We start from the raw sequence: 14,663 nt of genomic DNA on the forward strand, positions 1-14,663 counted from the left end.
GGACATGGCGAGGGCTCAGAGCTCCGCGCGTCCCTGCGGCCTCCCTCAGGGACGGGAGCGGCGCACCCCGCCATCCGCCCCGCAGCGCCCAGGGAGCCGCAACCACCCGCCGCTAGCGCTCCGCTCTGCCCCGGGATCCGCACGCCGAGCCCGCCCTCCCCTTCCCACCCCGGAACTACAGCTCCCGGCGGGCGCCACGGCAGAGCGGCTCTCCGTGAGGCAGCACTGGGGTCCCGGACTACAGCTCCCAGCGTGCCACCTCCACACCCCGCCTCCCGCCACCGCCTTCTCGTCTCCGCGGTGAGAAAATAACCCTGAAGTTCCCCGCGATCAGCTGATCCCGGCTGGCAACGAGAGGAGCGGGCGGAGGGGCGCGGGTCCTGCCCAGCCCGGCCGGGAGCTTCGCCTGCATGGTCGGGCCGCCGCCCCGGCCGGCGCGGGAGGAGAACTGGGACACCCCCCCCCCCAACCCCAGCCGCGGAGGGGGCGGTGGGGGGGAGGAGGAAGCGGCGGCCGGGACCCGACTCCTTAGTCACCGGGTGCCGGCGGGAGGAAGGGGAAGCGGGGCGGCCGCCGGCTTGTAAACAATAGCCCCGTGCCGCGCCGCCTTTGTTCCCGGCCCCCGCCGCAGTTCCCCGCCCGCTGCCTCCGCTCAGCAGGAGGAGACCGGGGGGCTTCCCCCTGTTTCCCGGGCCGCCGGTGAGGAATAATCGGGTGCCGTGCTGGGCGCAGCCTCAGGTAGGTGCGGGAGCGGGGCACTGGCATTGCGTAAGCACGACGCGGCCCGAGCCACAAGTGCCGCGGGCCAGCGCGGCCGGTCACCGCCGGGTGTGTGGAGCGGCCGGGGCTAGCCCGCTGCGAGAGCAACTCCGTGCGGGCTGCGGAGGGGCGAGAGAGGCGGCCGAGGACCCCGTACAGCCCCGCGGCAGCAGGTCTAGACAAAGGCGGGCGAGCGGATGCGCGGCTGGCCCCTGGGGCGCCGGTCCCGGGGACTGCGAGGGGAACGGAGAGGGGAAGAGGGTACGTTAGCCCGGCCGCGGTGGCTATCGCTATCCAGCGTCGCTAGAAGAAGCGCACAAAGAGAGCTGATTTTTGTTTATCTGGCGAAGCACATCAGGAAATTCCCACCAAATAAATACTGTGAACTCTGAAGGAGGAGCTTAGCCGGGGAGTGAAAGCAGAGAATTTTCTAGTATTGACATAGTCCTCTGTGTGTATATGTATATGCACTTGTGCATTTCTAATGTTTTATGTTGCCTCCGTGTTGCCAGCTGTCTTCCTCCGATCTCTGCTTCAGGGGTGTACTTGCCCTGTGTGGTGAAGTACACCAGACTGGTTGTTTTTCTTGTTGCTGAAAACACATTGTATAGTTAAGCACAAAAAGAATGTATACCAGCATTTGAGTTTAACAGTACATGAAGCCAGCCACATTGCTTAAGTTTATTTTGGAGGAAGAAAACTTCATCTGTGCTTGACACGACTTTTCCTGGAAGGTAGGTCAGTGTACGAATCTTAAAGAAACATCTATTAATTATTTAAAATAAAGTACAGACATCATTCCTGTTGTGTTTATTTCCCCTGTGAAAGTACTAAATTTGCAACTGACTTTTACACCTATTGTTGTTCAGAACAGAAACAGGAGGGGAAAAAACATTGCTTTAAAAGAATTTGAAGATGAGTGCTCACACACAAACTGTAGAGAAAGGACAGAACACAACACTCCTGTGCCAGGAAAGCTATGTTTGCAGTGGGACAGATGAAGCAATCTTTGAGTGTGACGAGTGCAGGAGCCTACAGTGCCAGCGTTGTGAAGAAGAGCTGCATCAGCCAGAAAAGTTACGGAACCACGAACGGACCCGCATAAGACCCGGCCATGTCCCATTCTGTGACTTCTGCAAAGGTGCCAATGGGAACATAATGCACGCCAGTGTGATGAGGCAGATAGCAGCAGTGAGGTGCCAGGTGTGCAAAATCAACCTCTGCGTGGAGTGTCAGAAGAGAACACATGCTGGGGGAAACAAAAGGAAACACCCTGTCATCATCTACCATGCTGGCAAAGCCCAAGAGCATGAAGAGGAGGAGGTGATGGATGAGGAGACCAAAAGAAGGAAGATGACAGAGAAAGTTGTGAGTTTTCTCTTGGTGGATGAAACTGAGGAGATTCAGGTAAGAACTTCTGTGGTCGAACAGGCAAGATCCTTTAATGTCTATCCTAGTTTCACAGGCTGCTGTGATGCATGATTGATATTTGAAGTGTAACTGGCAGCAACAGTAACAAAATGAGGACAGCCAGTGGCACTAAGTATCTTGGCCCGAAAAGACCCAGTGCCTTGGAGCAGCCCTGCTCATGAGTTTCTCAGAAGGTCAAGTTCATTAAAACCTGATGTGTGGCAAGAGCCTCTTCTAAGAGCTTGGTAAGCAAAGCTACTGAAAGAATTGACTCTGTCCCGAGACACACACAACTAAGATAAGAGCTGTCTGTGCAGGATGCTGATCATTCCTGAACAAAATTGAAACTGAGAGTATCGCAGTAGGTATCCTGCAAATGGGAGTGCTGGCAGCCAATCTCCTACCATATGACTGGTAGTGGGCACTGCACCAACCACTGCTAATGCAAGCCTACAGCCCCCTGCTACCCTCCTCTAGCATTACTAAATCCATCTGGTTTTCAGGAATAGGATAAAGTTGAAATAAGGGTCCAAAGTGTGCCATTCAAGTCCTGCAGACTTGGGTTAAGCTATTTTGCTTGTCTCAAATGTTACTCCATGTTAGCTCCTCGCTAAAAGAAGGGGAAATTTGCTATCAATTTGGGATTGGCTTGCTGGTAATAATGATAGAAATACTAGTTGTCTTAACAAGAGCTTCTCAGGAAGAATTACTTTAGAGAGTCTGGCATTCAGTATATGCAGTTAAGGAACTCTTCAGTTGGTCCTTGCATTTGGTAGGTGTAAGCACTTTACAATGTAAAAATACTTATAAATGTAAAAACAGCAACATGAAAGTCGCAGAGCAGGTTAGTTACACAACTGAAAATTCAGCTTCATCTTCTGGCTTCCAGGTTTGCATCATTCATGTTAAACCTTGTTCAGGAGACACTGACAGAAAATGTGTAGTCACATGAAGACTCAATATGTGGTTGCTCTAATTTAATATTCATGCTGCCAGCAGTAAAAAACCATTGTGATGATACTCTGATTTTTGGTTAATTAGTTATTTGTAGGCATCATAGTAACAGTCAGTGTGTCTGTCATGCCTTGCAAACAAATGTGACTTAAGCATCTTGTATTTATTCTGTATTATACAGAAGTGCATATGTACATATGTATAATATATATACTAGTGTAATTAACTATGGTATAGAGTAGATGCAGCATAACTTGTGTGACATTTTAGTCAGTTCAGGTGTACTGACTGACGAATTCTCATGGCCTTTGGAGGAGAAAGGAAAGATGATAGACCTTATGATGCACTGACACAGAAAACACTATGCAGGATACTACTGACTGTAAACTGAGTGATTGAGTTTCATGTGTAGTAACAGTCCTAAGTTTGTATGCCTCCTGTAAGAGCGCACGCTTGTCTTTAGAGTGTGTGGCAGATGCAGCTACTGCTTTAAAATGCAGACTTTGGAATAATCTTCATCTAGCCACTGTAGCAAGATCTGAAGTGCCTTAGAACACGGCTGTCCTGAAAACCTGCTCACAAGCTTTGGCTGTGTGTGGTTGTACTGTTTTAAGTTACCTTTATATTCATGAGTCTGTAAGTCTTGTTGAGGTAGACTTTTGCCTGCCCCATGCAAGCAGGTGCATGGCTATTTAAATGTCATGGACGATAAAGCTAACTTCCTTATTGGGACAGCAATGGTCTTTTATCAGATTGTAGCAATTTGATCAGAACAGGGTTGAAAAAGCTCTCCAAAAATGAACTTGCTTCAGTATCAAGAGGCTGAATCAGAGCTCTTCCATCTGGAGTGATCTTCTCTTCCTCAGCTGAATACTTCTATGACATCTCACGGCCAGTATTGAAGCAGTTTGAGAGTTTTCAATTAAAATATTTTTCTAGGAGCTGGAACTTGAAGAGTGCTTGTTATTACAGTGATGTTTCTGCTGGTGAGCATGAGAACCTTTATTTAGAGAGGGCTGTCAGATGACTAGCTAGCTCTGAAGGCATCATCTGCTCTTGATAATACTGAACAGCCAGTTTAGCTATAGGAAAGTGATCGTCAGTCTTTTCTTCTGTGCTTGTCCTTAGCAAGATTATTGTGATTACTTGGGAAGAAATCCTTAGAATGTTCTTTATTTAAACCAACTTTTTTTGTCTAAAAATGCCAAAACAGTAATAACTTGAAATGTGTAGATTCAGGTTTCAAGAGTATGTGGCTTGAGCAGACAGGAGGAGAATTTATCAGTATTAAAATCTGGCTATCTTTAATCATCTGCTTTCTGACCTTTGGAACTTGAAAATCAATGCATTAGTTAGTAAATCAGTCGTTTCCTCCCTTTTTCCTATCAGAGGTAGATTCTGCCGTAGCAATGTTAAATGCTACTCCTTCAAAATTGCACAGAACTAGTTATGCTGCTGCATAGTACTGACATGGTGGATCAAGATACCCACTGATGTATATATGTTTACAAACCACTAACTTCAAAGTGGTTTAATGAGATGGGAACACAAGGCAAAGATTTCTTTTTCCTTTGAAACTTGGGAGTTGTTAAGCTTAAGTGGTTATGTTTCATCTCATTTGTTTGTGTTGGCTTCTTGGTGGTAGCTCTGAAACTGAAAGACATTTGTAGTGTGTAAGTTAATGACCAAGCTAGTTCCAGATGCAGAAACAATGTACCTTAACCCATAATTCACTGGGAGGGTGATGAGGCACTGGCACAGGTTGCCCAGAGAAGCTGTGGCTGCCCCATCCCTGACAGTGTTCAAGGCTGGGTTGGATGGGACTTTGAGCAACCTGGTCCAGTGGAAGGTTTCCCTATCTGTGGCAGGGGGTTGGAACTGGATGATCTTTAAGGTCCCTTGTAACCTAAACCATTCTATGATTCTGTGATAAGCTATGCCTGAACAATTTAGTTTAGCTGAGAGGTAGAGATTCTCTGCTTGGGCTCAGCACTGCGCTAATACAGTTATGATAATGATTATGAGATCTGCATGATTGTCATTGTGCTATGTTGCACAGATAGGCTGGCCTGCTCAAAGCTTTTTGCACTTTGCAGACATAACCATAAGCTCAGAAAGCTGAGGTCTTCTTGTGCCTATTTCAAATCCACTTAGTCGGGAAAGGTCCCGTTTTAAAGTAACACTTGTGAAGCAGTTGTTTGTAGAGAACTGATGGTAGCTTAAGTTCCTATCTGTGAAATGCAAGCTTCTCAGTGATGTTCATCATAACAGCACTGTATTTGAGCACTTCAAAAAAAGGTTGGTTATCTCATGTTAAGAAAATGCTATTAAATGTTAAATCCAAGCTCATACTGCAAGTCTGTGGAAGAACCAGAGAGAGAGAGGTTGTTCCTCATGGAATCCAACCCCAACTTAGACACCATCCCAAGTCCTTTTTCTCAGACTGTATTATGCAGTTTCTCTCTACACAGTATTAAACTTTTGGTCTTATCTATTGCATATCTGAAGCTGAGACTTCAATCAAATTGCTCTTGATAATTGCAGCATCTGTTTGTTAACTGGCTCTGGCATAGTCTGTCTCTTTGCTCATCTCTACTCAGAATCATATTATGGGGATTACTTCCTCAGTCAATTGCTTCAGTCTTGTCACTGCTCTTATTACATCTTCCACATCTCTGCCATGTTATATCCATGCTATGTGCCTTCTTTTTTTATGTGTGTAAATCCCCCAACTGAATCTCCCGATCTGTTCTGTCAAGATGTCAGCTTTCCTTTCTTATCTCTAACTGAATTTTCAAACAAGCATAATTGTACTGTCACTAGTGCTGTTCGTTGTGCACACAGGAGGCACTTCCCTTAGGAACTTACAGGCAATTCATTGTTCTTTTTAAAAAGTCCGCTATACTTGTAGATCATGTTAAGAAAACCACAGCAAAATATAACAATAAAAAAGTGACTTGGGTTAGGATAGTTATTTCAAGTCTTTAGACTGTTTCACTGTCTCTTGAGCTTTTCCAGTCATCTGTATTGATCTTTTTCTCCTGTACTTATGTTTATGCAGTTTCTGGAACAGTATCCATTTTTGCATTGTCTTTTTACAACACCTTTGTGATAGCATAAAGCAGAATTACGTATCAGTTGTACAGTGAACTCTATTTACTACTACTTCTGAAGCAGGGGAGAAGAAATGCTAGCAACGCATAAAAACAATTTGATATTTTTATCTTGGGGAACAGATGTTAAGAGTTCTTACCACAGGATCAGAACTTGGTTGTAGAGTCACTGGTGGTTTCTATGATAACATTTGTCCAAAGCCCTAATTAAGGACTCAGCACATATATTTAATAGAAGCAGAGAAAATTTTTCATTGACCCCAAAATATAGGGGACGTGCTTGATTGCTATTAGTCTGCCTTAAACAGTTCACTGATCTTTGACCAGAAATTAGCTCTGTCACAAGAAATTACCCGAACTCTGGGCTGAAAAGAAAAATAAAAAGTACTGACTTTGTAGCCAGTTTTAGTAACGAGACAGGAAGAAAAGAAAGATTTTCCTCTAGCTAGTCACAAAAAATAATATCCCCAGCAGTGTAATTTTATGTGGTAGAAAGGAGCACGTATTTACTACTAGGCCTCCCACGAGACATCCACTATGAGCTCCCTCTCTTCAGGTAGCAGGGTCTTTTTTTTTTTCCAATAGGTATCTCAGTTTCCTAAATGCAGCCTTATTCGTAGAGTTCTTTTTTATTCCTGCTAGCAGGGCTAGACTCCTAAAGGATTAAGCTCTTTCCCTCAGGAAATATTGGAACAGGATCAGGCAGTTTAGATGACACAGAATGACCCATAGGCCTTATTTAAATGCAGACCATTTTATACAATCATTAAATACCCAGCTTCTAACATCGTAACAGTCTATGTGTCCTTTTCTGTCCCCTCTTATTAAAAAGTTACGTGATTAACTCCTTAGGGGTGCTAACAGCTTTGCTTTTCTCACCTCCACCATAAACCTATTGATTTTTCCCTTATTACCTACTGAGTTGAGGTAGTCCAGGGATGAAAGAATGGAGAGTCACTAGGAGTGCTTTTTCTAGTCAAATAGTCTTTGTCAGTCACCGCAAGCTAATGTATGTCTCTTTTCCTAAGAGAAGTTCATAATCTCTTAGCTCTTTTAGCTTGCCTCTGTATTAGAAAATCATTTGTCTAGCAAATAGTACTAGTTCCTATGACACCCTTACTTGAGTTGCTGTTGGGGGAATGTTTGGTGTTCTTGTGCTTTAGGGTAGCACAGTCAGCTGTGTTTCTGAGAATTTTAGTCCATATCCTGTAAACTGAAGAGTCACAGCTGGCATATTTGTCATGGATGGAAAGGAGGAAGAAGAAATGTAGAAGGAGCCAAGTTTTCTAGGTCAGTGTGATCTATTGGATCAGGATACATAATTTCTGCTCGTCATCACTGTTCCTGTAGTATTGATGAGTTTTCCTCCTCTTTGTGCTTCAGAGAGGTTTTCTTGCCAAGGTATTTTCGGGAGTTTGCTGTCTTACACTCTAGGAATTTTTCTCTTATTATTTTGCTAGTTTTTCACATTCCTCCCATCCCAGTTTGTTAGCAGTTTTGCAGTTCTCTCTCCTACACTCAAGTGCACTGTTTTTCTCTCCTTGGAATAAAGCCATAGAAAAACGTCTTAGCAATTGCTGGTTAGGAGCATTCTTTCTTCCACTGGACATATACCAGTATTTTGGAGAGTATTTTTAGAAGATGGGAGAGCAGCCATCCATTCAACAAATGTACAGCTCCTTTAACAGCCTCAGACTCCTAGCTAAGTTGAACATAGCCCTTTACAAATACTGCTTTTCTCTGGAACCGCTCTTGCACCTTCTTCATGATGCAGTTCTCTTAGGCCATAATTAAAGTAAAATCTCTTGTTTGCTTCCTGTCTCTTTTGTCCATATGCTGAAATGTCTGCAGGTATAGAAGCAAAGGAGAGCATATCACAAGTGAGAGAAGCTGATAGCAAGCCATTCTGGAATTACCCACTGTTTTCATTTGAGGAGTTCCTGAACTTAGTTCAGTTTCTGGACTAAATAGGGTTGGTGCGGATAAAGAGGTGTTCTAGTGCTTCCTCGTTGTACCCCTCTTTGCACTTATCCAGTGAGTCCTTTTGGGCTCCTTTGTGCTGCCAGCAGGAGTAGGATGTGGGTGCTTTGGGGATGCATTCAAGGAAGAAACGGGAACTGGCAGCTTGCTGTCATCCAGCCCTTTTGTCCTTTCCACCTCCTCCACTTTCTCACTTCTGCAGGGGTCATGGGGAGACAGATGTTGCTGCAGATACCTTTTACTTATTTTACCTGGGTTGTTAATGCCTTGCTATAGGATTGTCTAAAAGTAGAAGTTTTTTAGCCCTTTGACCTGCCTGTCAAAACACCCTGCACTGGGAAAATAACTAGAGTAACTATTGTCTAGGAAGAGTGGAACTGTAAAACAAGTAAGTTTGTGAATGTCCCTCTTAACAAGGACAGTAGTATAAAGTAGTGTTCATCCAGGCATTATAGTTACCTTAGTGTTGAGGAAGACTCATAGTTACAGCATGACTTGCTGTCTTCTGGGCAAGTCTTTTTACCTGGATATGCTGTCTGCTGCTACAGCTGTGACACTGTGGGTCGTAATTGGTAGCTCTGTGGCCAACATCCATGAGGAAGATGAAAGGTACTTAGGAGACAGCATAATGATTTATGCTTCATTTTTTACTGTTCTTTTTAAGAGTTAGATGACATTCTTTATCTGCAGAAATTGCATTTACCTTGAAGTCTTTATTAATAGTTTTGAGTTCTTGAAAAAGCAGTTTTTCAGCTAGCAAACAGGTTAGTGGGCTGTCTAGTCTTCTGCTTTAACCAGTTTCATATAACTCAGCTGTCATCTACAAGGGTAACTTGTCTGGTAATAGCAGTATTTCAGGCAATATTGCCTCCTGTGTTAGGAAGAAGTCCACTCAAATTGGATTACCTCCCATCCACTTACATTTTTTCCACTACTGTCTTAAAACCTTTGAAATAGGGTCTCTCTCTTTGGCTAGGGTTGTTAGGCACGATTTAACTCATCTCTTTGTCTCTTTAAGGAGAGTCCTGTAATAGATAACATGGGCCTCAGATATGGGCAGCGTCCACCCTTCATTGCAGAGACCCGTAGGTGCTGTTAAGCTCTGTACAAACCCATGTAAATACTGTCCCCAGATTCCTTTGCCAGAGCTGCGGGAAGGAACAGGGTAACTTTGGTCTGAAAAAGATACTCAAGTTCAGGGACACTATTTTCATCGGTGTGTACAGAACATAATAGAACAAATCACAACAGAACCCATAGGTGGTACTGCAGTGAAGGCAAATAAAAAGGTAAAAAAAAGTTCAGGTTAGAAAACACCCCTGATACAAATACTTTCTTTTGGTTGAGCCAGATCTGCACCTAGCATGGGGAATAAGGTCAAAACTAGCTGGAGCTGAGGAGGATTGTTGGAACCTCACTTTAAATCCTCGGGGTGTGTTTGTCCCTTCCTTTATTTTGCCCTCCTCACGTCCAGTGTCAGGTCACTCAGTCTGGGCTTTAGGCTCTTTAGGACTCTGATCCTGAAAATGCTGATGTCCACTGTCAGCTTGGCTGAAATCTAGGAGATTACTGAGGACAATAATGATAAATGTATGAAAGTTTTTGCTGGGTCAGTGATTAGTAACTTACTCCCGAATACCAGATTGTGACTATTGGTATGACATACACAATTTTATAAGTTAATCCATTGACAGAGCCCTTTTGGGAAAACTTTCCCATAGAATGTTTACATAGTCAGAAGTAACTCTTTGAGCAGTAGAATTAATGAAGTCTCATTTCTGAGAGGTCTACCTCCCATTATCCAGCAGTTATCCACACCCGTCTTTTAGGTAAGAAGCAGTATGTGTGCTATCATGCACCAGCCAGCATGCTTACTGGGTAGCAGGTATGGGTATGATTTCTCAGCTTACTTCTGTGCCTTGGTGGGAGTGTGGAGTGGATGACAACTTTTTTCTTCAGAAAGGTTATTAAAGTCTTTCTTTTTTTACTCTGCTGTTTGTTTTCATCAAACTTAAGAAATTTATGGCTTAAAGGGATTTACAGTCCCTGATGAATAGTCCATCCCCAGCATCCCTGTAGGCCCCCTTCAGATACTGGAAGGCTGTTATGAGATCTCCACACAGCCTTCTCTTCTCCAGGCTGAACAGCCCCAACTTTCTCAGCTTGTCTTCGTATCCCCTGATCGTCCTCATAGCCCTCCTCTGGACTTGTTCCAACAGTTCCATGTCCTTTTTATGTTGAGGACACCAGAACTGCACACAAGGACAAGGGGTAACGAGTTAAAACTTAAAACAGGGGAAGTTTAGGTTGGATATCAGGAAGAAATTCTTTACTGTTAGGGTGATGAGGCACTGGAATGGGTTGCCCAGGGAGGCTGAGTGCTCCATCCCTGGCAGTGTTCAAGGCCAGGTTAGATGAGGCCTTGGGTGTCATGGTTTAGTGTGAGGTGTCCCTGCCCATGGCAGGGGGGTTGGAACTAGATGATCCTAAAGTTCTTTCCAACTGTAACTATTCTATGATTCTATGATTTCTCTATCAAATATGTCTATGTAATTGGTTTATGGATTTTAAGTTATGTTTGAAAGACTCAAGTAAAGGCATAAATGACATTTTTCATGAAAAGTCATGTAGAACAAAAGGTTATAGGAGGAAAACTAAGGTAGGAAACTAGAGCTGCTTGGACTTATAATTCAGCCTTCATTCTTTTTGAGCACCTGCTTATAATCAAAATCTTCTCCCTTGTTTGGAGGCCTCTTAAAAGCTTTGAGGGAGCAATGACCTCCTGAGGTCCCTTTCAGCCTGAATCTTAGTGGAAAACAGAGTTTGAATTATGGTAGTTCAGGGCCTCTCTCACAGCTCTATTGGTGTCATAGGTTTCATAGCAGAGTTTCTCTTCTTCCCAGGGAGATACCCCATCCTTTTCCTCACTTGGAAGCAAAAAACATTTGCAAGTATCAACAAAAATTTCAGTTGGGGCAAAAGCAGGAAGTTTGCAACTGCTTTTTTAGTAGCCTGTTTAACTTGAGTTGCTGGCTTAAGCCAGCTACACTTGTGCTCATGCACTGCTTTTCTGGGAGTGATTGTGAAGAGCTCTGCAGAGATGTGCATTTTGGTGGCACCACTGTACTGTGGTGCAGGTTATTCTCAGGTTTGTCTTACAGGGTGTAGTTAAAGGAAGAAATCTGCTTTATAGGTTTCTTTCTTGTTTGTTTTCAGTGTAGTACGTTGAAATTCTGATTAATGACCTAATGGTAGGACCTGGGGCTTTAGGCATGCACCAGTAAGACTTCAGTGTGAATCTAACTCTGGAGTGATCTAGAGATAGGAACTTAGGAACTCAGTTTTTTTAGAACTTAGGATAGGAACTAATTTTTTTAAGAATTAAAACACGACTGCCAAAATTTGGAAGATGTATCATAAAGAACTGGTGTATGTTGAGGTGGGCAGGTCTCACAGATATGTTTCCAGGTTTAATGTTTGATATGATTCTTTGAGATATCTCTGTCTTTGAGATAAATTACCTAAAATTATCTCAGTTACATGTTTTAGAAGTTCATGGTTACTTACAAGGTTGCAGATCTTGTTTTAGCTTTCTTTGCCATTTCTCCCTCTTATTTCAGGTGTTAGTTTGAATTCTTGTTTTCTGAATGGTGAGCAGAATTTCTTGTATTGCCAATGTTAAGTAATGCTTTAAGGAAATTTCCTCCCCACACACCTCCCCTTAATTGTTTTGACCACTTGTACTTGAAGGCTGATTTATTTCAGTTGTTCACAGTTTTATGCTGGTATATATTTGGATGCAATGTTACAAATTGTATGGCTTGTTTTTCCATTCATTGAGAAATGTGTTAAATTTATATCCTCCATTGATTAAGTGGTTGTGTATCAAAAGATATTATTGTATGCTGGTTGTCAGACAAGCCTAATGACTCAAATTTAATTATTTATATGATGATATCTTTCTTGATTGCAGAAAATGTATTTTAGTTACTAAAATACTCTGTTAAAATCAAGGCAAACAAAGGGTAAGACTTCAAAATGCAACAACAAAAGTACCAATGTAAGTCAAAATGACAGTGTAAGACTAGCAATGGAGGCATTCTGACTACTATGCTAAGCACGCTTGATTTTTGTTTTGAGCTATTGTGTCATCGTGGCACAGCTCTGGCTTTGTGCATTGCTCTCATGAATATCAGCAAGCCTAAAGGATTTATAAAGAGGTTTAAAAGGATAAAGCTGTGGTAAAAAGGTCTGATTCTCTTAGTGTGTTTGTTTTGCCTGCAGGCAGATTTAACAACATATGAGTACAGGTCATTGGAAACTTAGTTCTATGTTATGGGTTTGGTTTCCAAGCTTTTAACATGTTATTGTTTTAATAACACTGTTTCCAAGAAATTCATAGGCAGGAATGTCATTTTAGCAGTTCTTGTTTCTTGTCTTTTCCTAAACAATCCTACATTTATTATGGCTTGGATCTAGGAAACTTATTATGTTAGGTATAATAGATTTCCAAGTATGGGTGACAGGGAAGCTTTAGATGTAAATGGCAGCATGGTATGAGTTTTTGTGTCCTCCTTAGAGAGAACTTTAGCTGTAAATTTCCTTGGTTTTCTTGCTGAAGACCTTCATCTTCAACTCAGCTCAGCTTGGATGGAGTGACTGCATTGGTGAGACTGGATGACAGTTGCTAACGGAATTGTAGTTAAAACTATAAAACAAGGCTAACCAGGATTCTAACCTATGATGGAGTAAAAGCTATTCTTTCTAGAAGAAAATCCTCTTCTAAGAGCTGTAACAGAAGTGTAAATAAGTCTCTGATACTAGAAATGTTAAAATAGAGAAGGGTCTGGAGAGATTTCCCTCTTGTCTTAGGTTAGACATACAAAGTTTTCATTCTTAATTGACATTGCTGTGCAGTTTAAGGAAAGTTTCATATTTACCCTCTACTGTTCATGTCAGAGATGTGAAGTTCTTGGGCAGCATGGGAGTAGAAACAGCTATGGAAGCATAAATCCTTCACACATGCAGCAGAACGTGGTACCTTGCAAATTTCTTTTTTGCATGATGAGAAGAGAATCAAAACAGAGAAGTGGGACTTGAGCCCAATAGGAATTAGTACTTTGATGCTACACACATGCTGACTTTAAATGTCTTAAAGGAACTTGCTCAAGGGAAATAAATTTAATTCTTGATATAGGGATGGTTGTGAGTGAGTGGTTCTTTGAGAGTATTGTTCCTGTGCTAAGCAGTGGTTAAAGAAAAGTGCACAAGAGCAAGGAACATCTAATGGCTTACGAGCGTATTTAACAAAAGGGTTTTTTTTTCCAGTTGTATTGGTTTGGAGATTTTTGTTCTTGTTTCTTCCCTCCCCCCCATATGGAATTTATTGCAATAGGATGTTGCAGGATCCAAAACTATGTCTAGATTCACAAAGGGCTTAGCCTCCTAGCGGATAGGTCTACTGGTGTTCTCTACCTGACATGAACATCTATGTGCACCAACTGCTTGGGAAGTCCTTTGACATCTGACTCCTGAGAGCTGGTAAAGCATGCTAGAAAATGTTACTTGTTTCATGTCTAAGTTCTTTCTTATTTGTCACTGAGTCCTGTAAGGCACACCATTGGATTAGCTGGACTTCAGAACATTCTTGTGCTCCTGGGCAACTTGCTTGTCTGAATTGTACCTGAGTTCTGTCCCGCAAGGAAGTCTGAAGGAGTGTACAGCCTTAGAAGGTGACAGTAGCCAGTGCTTTGGGTGTCTGATTTGATATTCAGTGTAACATCTCTGCTGAAGTGATCTGGATTATTGATCTGAAACCAACTTTTCTTCTGTCTGGCTCAGCAATCCAGGTCTTTTTCCCAAAGTAAGTTGCCATGGCACCGGCAGTTGTTAATGTACATTGAGTGCAAAAAAGGCTGGTGGTGTGGACATTTGCATTAGCTCAGCTTGGGACAATTTCAGCTGCAGCAGTTTGTATGAGTTGTTTCTTATTGGTGGAAGGCATTGCAAAGCTACTCTTGTCGCTGTTGTCCTTTGTGTCTGACATTACTGATTCAACTGCTTCCACAAACTCTCTGAAACTAATACCAGAAAAATAACAAGTGCTGTCTAAAAGACTTTAGTTGATCTGCCAATACTTAAGCAGCTGTTTGAAGACTGATACTTCTTTGTGCTGTACAGGGAGTGCATAACCACTGACTCCAGCAAAGAGTGTCTGCCACCCTTATGGTAAGAAGTTTGAAAGGTGGGAGTTAAAACAATCTGGAGAAGAAGTTATCATATCCCTTTTTGCTTACATACACATAACATTATTATATTATCAAATTGTGAATGCTTTTAGGAGCTGTCCCATGAATCAATTAATCCACAGATTTTAATCCACAGATGCATCTCCAGGGACACCAAAAGAAGTTTTGTCTATCATCTAAACTACCTTCTGATGATAAG

At 42.6% G+C, this 14,663-nt stretch overlaps 1 protein-coding gene across 3 annotated transcripts in view; it reads left to right on the plus strand.

Annotated features, from left to right (window-relative positions):
* Positions 1–252: 252 nt before the first annotated feature.
* The window catches only part of ZFYVE1 (zinc finger FYVE-type containing 1), a 28,939-nt gene continuing 14,528 nt past the window's right edge, over positions 253–14,663 (plus strand). The window contains exons 1-3 of one of the 3 annotated variants that reach the window (XM_080619764.1): positions 253–738; positions 1,272–1,493; positions 1,629–2,166. In XM_080619764.1, coding sequence (XP_080475890.1) covers positions 1,675–2,166 — 492 coding nt within the window. In that variant the 5' untranslated portion in view covers positions 253–738; positions 1,272–1,493; positions 1,629–1,674. The remainder of the gene's footprint in view (positions 739–1,271; positions 1,494–1,628; positions 2,167–14,663) is intronic. The other 2 variants (XM_080619765.1, XM_080619763.1) reach the window with 2 other exon arrangements.

Source organism: Psittacula echo, assembly GCF_963264785.1.
Source record: "Psittacula echo genome assembly, chromosome: 5".
Lineage (NCBI taxonomy): Eukaryota > Metazoa > Chordata > Aves > Psittaciformes > Psittacidae > Psittacula > Psittacula echo.